This window comes from Eschscholzia californica, unplaced genomic scaffold, assembly GCF_041429995.1.
Source record: "Eschscholzia californica isolate CP2 unplaced genomic scaffold, dmEscCali1.0.p SCAF_2, whole genome shotgun sequence".
Taxonomy (NCBI): domain Eukaryota; kingdom Viridiplantae; phylum Streptophyta; class Magnoliopsida; order Ranunculales; family Papaveraceae; genus Eschscholzia; species Eschscholzia californica.
Window position 1 is genome coordinate 63420420 of NW_028238309.1, and position 6552 is coordinate 63426971.

General features: G+C 34.8%; 1 protein-coding gene across 4 annotated transcripts; it reads left to right on the forward strand.

Annotated features, from left to right (window-relative positions):
* Nucleotides 1-2128: 2128 nt before the first annotated feature.
* Nucleotides 2129-6552, forward strand: LOC147560168 (Regulator of chromosome condensation (RCC1) family protein). Of its 4 annotated transcripts, none has more exons than XM_086662255.1 (6): nucleotides 2129-3689; nucleotides 4485-4694; nucleotides 4796-4906; nucleotides 5305-5673; nucleotides 5767-5874; nucleotides 6022-6552. In XM_086662255.1, exons 1-6 carry the CDS (start codon nucleotides 3327-3329, stop codon nucleotides 6364-6366), a joined length of 1506 nt encoding a protein of 501 aa, XP_086518381.1. In that variant the 5' UTR covers nucleotides 2129-3326; the 3' UTR covers nucleotides 6367-6552. The 4 variants fall into 4 exon arrangements, with proteins under 4 accessions (XP_086518381.1, XP_086518380.1, XP_086518382.1 ...); XM_086662254.1 differs by having other exon boundaries at nucleotides 2166-3689; nucleotides 4482-4694; XM_086662256.1 differs by having other exon boundaries at nucleotides 2226-3684.

A 6552-nucleotide genomic window follows, 5' to 3' on the forward strand; every position in this document is an offset into this window, starting at 1 on the left:
GTATCACGAGCTACTCGTGAACAGCTCGTTTAACATACTCTTATAATAGTATAGTACATAATTACGTATTAGTATTGGAACTTGTACATGAAATATCAACCATTAAAAAATTATCGGAATATGAATCATTAATCATTATTATTGTATGTGACAAATGATCATTGAAGTATTTTGATGATTTAGAAAGTTTTAATTTGAAGTATTTTGACAAACGAGCTTAAAACAATGCGAGTTCGAGTTCGAGCTCGAGCTCTTTCAAACTTATACGAATCGAGCTTGAACAAGTGGACAATTACTCGAACGAGCTCGAGCTCGAGCTCGAGCTCGACAGTCAAATACACGAACCGAGCTTGAACATCTTACTACTCGACTCGGCTCGACTCGAGTACACCCCTATGACTCGCTACAAAGTATTTGATAAATTTTCATTTTTATTAGAAATCCATAAGACTCAGAAGATTCTGTCTTGCCTTTACAGTCAATACATTGACAAACACTTTTTATACAGAGTGATAGAGTTGCTTTTTTTTGTTAAGGATGCGATAGAGTTGTTATGATTGACTTTCTGATGTTCGACTTCTCAAATTTTGAGAGTAGAGAAAGATAATGATTTTGTTTATGCGTAAAATGAAGAAAGAGTTTTCTACAAGCAGAAAATTAATCAAAATCATTTAGAGTAAATTTTTCTTTGTCAAAAATTATCAATCCATCTTTTTTGAGATTTGAGCTCCCTACAAAAACTTTGCAAAGTTGAAAAGATATGGGCATGTCAGTTTAGGGAAAATCAATTGAAATTTGGTCCTCAACCATATGTTTTCTTCCTCTTAAAAAAAAAAAAACCAAATGTTTTCTATGTTTTACCGTCTGATTATCAGAGTTCGACCCCTAATAAGCTTTGCCACTCAGTATAATTTCACTTTGTTTCCCATATATGTTTTTTTTTTTTTTTGAAGCCAACGGAACCATTTCCATTAATAAGTGATAAAATTACATCTCTAGCATGAGCCCATCTCTATTATTGGGCTTGAAACATTTTAGCATGAGCCCAAATAACAGAAAATGGCTTGAGGTACTATCTAAACCCAAGGCTGGTATATTAATAATAAAATTAAGGGAAATTATAAATGCACTGGGCCATTGTTTTTATATACACTCGCAAGTCAGATCTAAAGTATTATTTGTCTAAAATTAATATCCTATTCCACTATGAAATTTCTAGGGTTTATGCTGAAAATTTTGAGGAAGAATCAAACTGGATTGGTGAGACTTTTACACATGCAATTTATAAAGAATTGAGAAAATAATTAAATTAATTAATGACACCAGGTTTCTCTCCCCTCTTTTATCCATCTGGATTTGGATATTTTATATCAACATTCAAGATTGTCTGACAAATTCTGATTCTAAATTCATGAGAAGTTTTTCAAATCCTTAATGGAAAAGAAAATCTAAAATTCCAACTAATATTAACTATTTAATTTCATATTTAAAGCCCTAAAAAGTACACCAACTAAGATAATGACACCCTCTTACTAGTAGACACGACAACCAACCAATTAAGGCTTTAGATTTGGTTATTAAGCTTCAAAGTGGAAAATAAGGGCTAATGACAAAATTTCTCTAATCGTAAAAATTTCTCAATTCTAAAAATTTGTCAGAAAATCGTAAAATAGTTCAAAGTTCTATTATATCATGTAGAATTGTACATTGTTATTTCGACACAGACAACATAATTTCTCCTAAGACAATATCAATGTTTAGAAAGTAAAATGTATTATGCAAAATTCAGAACTTATCTATATAACCTTGTAGGGAAGTACAACGGTCTGAAATTGTGTCTGTCTAAGCGTTGTAGCCGACTTTTGGAGGTCTAGTCAAGCACGATAGAATACCTAAGTCTAATTAGACAGACAAGGAGAAAGAGGGGCTTACTTGGTGGCTGGGTGGATAGCCTTAATTAGAATGACAATCTATTCTCCTTGCTTAATGGGGAAGAAGGGAATCTTAAAAATCAACATGTTTGACCTTCTCCTTACTTTTTTTTTTTTGTTGAGAGGACCTTCTCCTTACTTGCACTTAGACAAATGACAATGGGAGGAGGCTTGGTCCTTAAGCAATTGCTAGTTTCATATTTCCATGGCTTAAGAGGCAAGTTCCTACTTTTTACTTAAAGAAATGAAAAAAAAGGTATGTCTACAAAAAGAAAATAAAACATATAAAAATATGAAATTTCTTTCTACTAAATTGATTAGTTGATTTTCATAAAAAAGAAAAATTTGATTAGTTGAATTTTTCACATTCATCAAGCCTAAGGGTCATGCACTAAGGAGAACATGCAAACTCGTCTTATTAATTGTTACCCTTCTCAGAAAGGGGTTATCCTCCACAATTAAGTTGGTGTCATACAAGTACTTGGTACATTTTAGATTCATACTTTCACCCGACTAGGCTAGTTGAGTAGTTGATTAAATACTGAATGTTCGAAATAGAAATCTTATGTGATTTGTTGTTGTTTAGTGTTCTGATGATTCTATTCCACTAAACCACACATCACCACAATCCACTTAGACATATTGTTGTTTGTGGAGGTAGAGAATGTGGCCTTCTTATTAAACCCCCATAGAACTTTTACTTTTCTTACTTCCTTCTTTATCAATTCATCATCTATGTGGGTGGAGAATTGCTCACTCACCAATTCTCCCTCTCTCTCTCAAACTCTTTGGGTGGAAAAGAAGAAGAGAGATCTGTCAAATACCCAAATTGAAAGAAAAAAGGAACTCCCAAAGAGTTGATTTCTAGTTCCTTCCTCGTCTATTTTCTTTATCAATTTCATCATTCACTTTCCCTAATTCCTCTTCTTCACAATCCATTTTCTTACGTTTTTCTTCTGATTTTACTTTAATTACAACTTCCCTTTTTCGTCTCATTACCTAATTTTCCTCTTCTCTAATCAATTCCCAATTTCAAATTTTAACCCTAATTTTTGCTCTATTTCTCTGTAATCCTAGTTAGATATTTCCAATTTCGGGAGTGATTTACTCTTCTCTGTAAAATTGGTTACAATTTGTTCAAAATTCTCTAGCGTGATTTGTTCCTCTTGATGTTTTATATCGTTTCTGCGTCTCAATTGCATGCAATTTCATCACCAAAACCCCCTTTTTTGTATTCAATTTCCTCTATATCTCTTCCAACCCATGTTTTTTTTATTTGTTGTTTTAATTGTTTAAGATTTCGCCTCAAAATTTGATCTTTCAACCCTAAATATCTTCATATTACTTTCTTTATCAGCTATCTAGGTCAAGTGTTTGGGGTTTCTTTACTTAAAGATGGAAACTTTAAGTATTGTAATGGGAGATAGAGCTAGGTTAGTTTCTATGGAAGAATTACCCTCTCATTTGCTTCTAGAGATTCTGACTTCAGGCAGATTAAGTGCTTCTGATCTTGCTTGTCTAGAACAAAGTAGTCATTTTTTCAGTGAAAATCATGGTCTATTTGATCATCAGAATTTTGGGTCATTAATCAACTTTGCTGCCTTTCAGCTCTGTAATTCACATTCAATCTTTAGTTCTTTAACTTCAAATGCTCAAAAAGAGCTTTTCGATCGATGTCGTGGGAATTGGAAAAGGGTTTTGAGGTTTTTGCAAGCTGTGGAACAATCATCTCACTTGGTTGAGACATCATCAGGCAATGTACTATTTCTTTTATATTTCTTGTGGGATTAAAATTTTACATTTTGAGAATGTTTGCTATACTACATTATTCTTGTTTTAATGATGAAGGTTGATTAACTTCCTTTCATATGAAAATTAGGACTAAAATTCATTATGAGCCCCTTATGTGTGATATCAATTAATATGATTTAACCTTATTGCTATACTATATGATGATTTACGAAAACTTGTGAATTTCATTGAACTTTGATGGTGGTGTTTGTTTTCTTATTGCTTGAATCTGACACGCATAAGTCTTTGCCGACTCTGGGGAGGTTGATGGTGGTGTTTGTTTTTTTAGTGTTTTAGTCTGACACAACCAACTCTGACTTGTTTGAAAGTTGCCCATGTCTGACTCGTTTAAGCAAACGACACAATAGTCAACTCAGGCTATTCTAGACAATGGGCTCTAATACAGACTTATTTTGTGCCAAACTAAAATGGACCCAAAATCAGCCTGAGTATGTCATTCAGATGAGTTAGGCGCACGAGTTAAGAGACAAATATTTTGATATCTAACTCAAGTTAGCGTTTGTATAGAAACTTAATTTGTAGCATTACCCATAGATCATACTTAATATATAAGATTTTAATGGTTTTATCCGCACCTTGCGGCATTGTTCTCAATGTCTGTATGGTTTTTCGATTTTGTTGTCTTTGGTGCTAGATACCAATCTGATGCAAAGATAAGACTACAAATACTAGAGTTGTTTAATCTAGTACACACTTCTTTATGTAGTAAAAACTAAATCAAGAAATGTTTTATCGCAGCAGATGCAGATTACTACTGGAAGATACCACACACTTTTGATCAACAATTCTTCAGTTTATTCTTTTGGTTCGAGTTTGTGTGGTGTTCTTGGTCACGGACCTGATATTACACAATGTGTTGCATGTATTCGGATCAGTTTTCCAACTCCTTCACGTGTAGTCCATGTCTCGGCCTCTCATAACCATGCAGCATTCGTTACACAATCTGGAGAGGTTTGTAACGTGTACCATAACAATCATTTATCTCCATGATAGATAATGATTTGGTAATCTTGAACATTGTTTATGTTTTCCATATTTTGTTCTTGATACAGGTATTCACAAGTGGAGATAATTCATCATTGTGTTGTGGTCATGGAGAAGTAGGGAGAGCAATTTTCAGGCCTAGGCTTGTGGAAGCATTGAAGGGAGTTACTTGCAAACAGGTAAAGCTTATCCGACCCCACAATATATGTTGCTAGAGCTGATTCGTGCGTATGGGGTCTTTAAGTGTCCCCTCTTGATTCAATTAGCATTCAGTTAATGTTTTAGGTTACCCACTCAAAGATTGGTAACTTGATAATGTTTCTTTAGTTATCTTAAAATGTCAAACTCCTCGCTTAGTGACTCGCGATTTGTTATCTCTTCTTAGTTAGTTTATTTTGTATAAATATCTCAATTCTCTTTAGCTAAAGGGCTTTATGGCTGTCTTCACTTTTCAGTTGTTTGATCGCATTAATTTTCAATTAGATATCAATCCTCGATGTTCTTTTAGAAAATCGAGATTTGTTGTATAAACGCAATATTATGTATGAATCTTAATTGAATGACACATCTTTTGTAGGTTGCCACGGGGCTAAGTTTTACAGCATTCCTCACAGATCAAGGTCATGTATACACATGTGGAAGTAACACACATGGCCAACTCGGACACGGTGACTCTGTCGACAGGCCCATCCCGAAAATTGTTGAACTACTTGAAGGTGCAGGCTCTGTAGTTCAGATCGCTTCAGGCCCTAGTTACACCTTAGCAGTAATGGATGACGGGACAGTCTACTCGTTTGGGTATGGCTCCAATTTCTGTCTCGGCCATGGCGAACAACATAACGAGCTCCTACCACGTGCAATCCAATTCTTTAAGAGGAAGAATATTCACATAGTTCGTGTCTCAGCCGGGGACGAACATGCAATTGCACTCGACTCCAATGGCTTTGTTAGTCTCCTCTCTCTAAAAAACTTGTATTTTTTATGATACATGGTCTTGGCATTATTGATATATTATGTCGTGTTGAAAATCGTTTTCCAGGTGTATACTTGGGGCAAAGGGTATTGTGGTGCACTTGGTCATGGAGATGAGATCGATAAGACTACTCCAACACAAATAAACAGCATTAGAGGCCATCTTGCTGTACAGGTTATACTCTTTCTTCACCGTGTTTTAGTTTTTAGTTCGATTATTCAAAAGACGTACACGATGCTAACATTTAAGATTCAAACCCGAATTACTCTATGAGTTGCCGCCACTGATTTCCTTCTCCCATTATATGATGTATGTGTATAGATATGTGCAAGGAAAAGAAAGACGTTCGTCTTAATGGATGATGGATCTGTATTTGCCTTTGGGTGGATGGGGTTTGGAAGTTTAGGGTTTTCAGACAGAGGAGTCTCGGATAAAGTCATGAAACCTCAAGTTCTTGACAGCTTAAGAGGTCATCATATTGCTCAAATAAGTACTGGACTCTATCACACTGTCGTAGTTACTAACACGGGTCTTGTCTTTGGGTTTGGAGACAACGAAAGAGCACAACTCGGTCACGATTCTCTTAGAGGATGCCTCAAACCAACTGCAATTATCGTGAAAGAAACGTCGGATAAAGATGCAGGCTTCATGAAAGTATGTCCCTGATCACCATTGGTTGAGGAAAGTGGAGAAAAAGAGTCTTGGAAGTCATATATAGGTATTTGATGTGCAATTGAATATTTTGTGTAAGTTGTGTTAAAAACAAAGTTGAACAAAGAAATGGTAATTATTGTTGTACTATAGACTATAGTTGATTTTGTTAATGAAATTTGAAGGTTGCAATTGTGTTTA

Coding starts and splice junctions, on each gene's coding strand:
- LOC147560168 (XM_086662254.1), top strand. CDS start 3,327: ATGGAAACTTTAAGTATTGTAATGGGAGATAGAGCTAGGTTAGTTTCT. Junction 3,690..4,481: donor TTGAGACATCATCAGGCAAT/GTACTATTTCTT, acceptor GTTTTATCGCAG/CAGATGCAGATTACTACTGG. Junction 5,875..6,021: donor GAGGCCATCTTGCTGTACAG/GTTATACTCTTT, acceptor GTATGTGTATAG/ATATGTGCAAGGAAAAGAAA.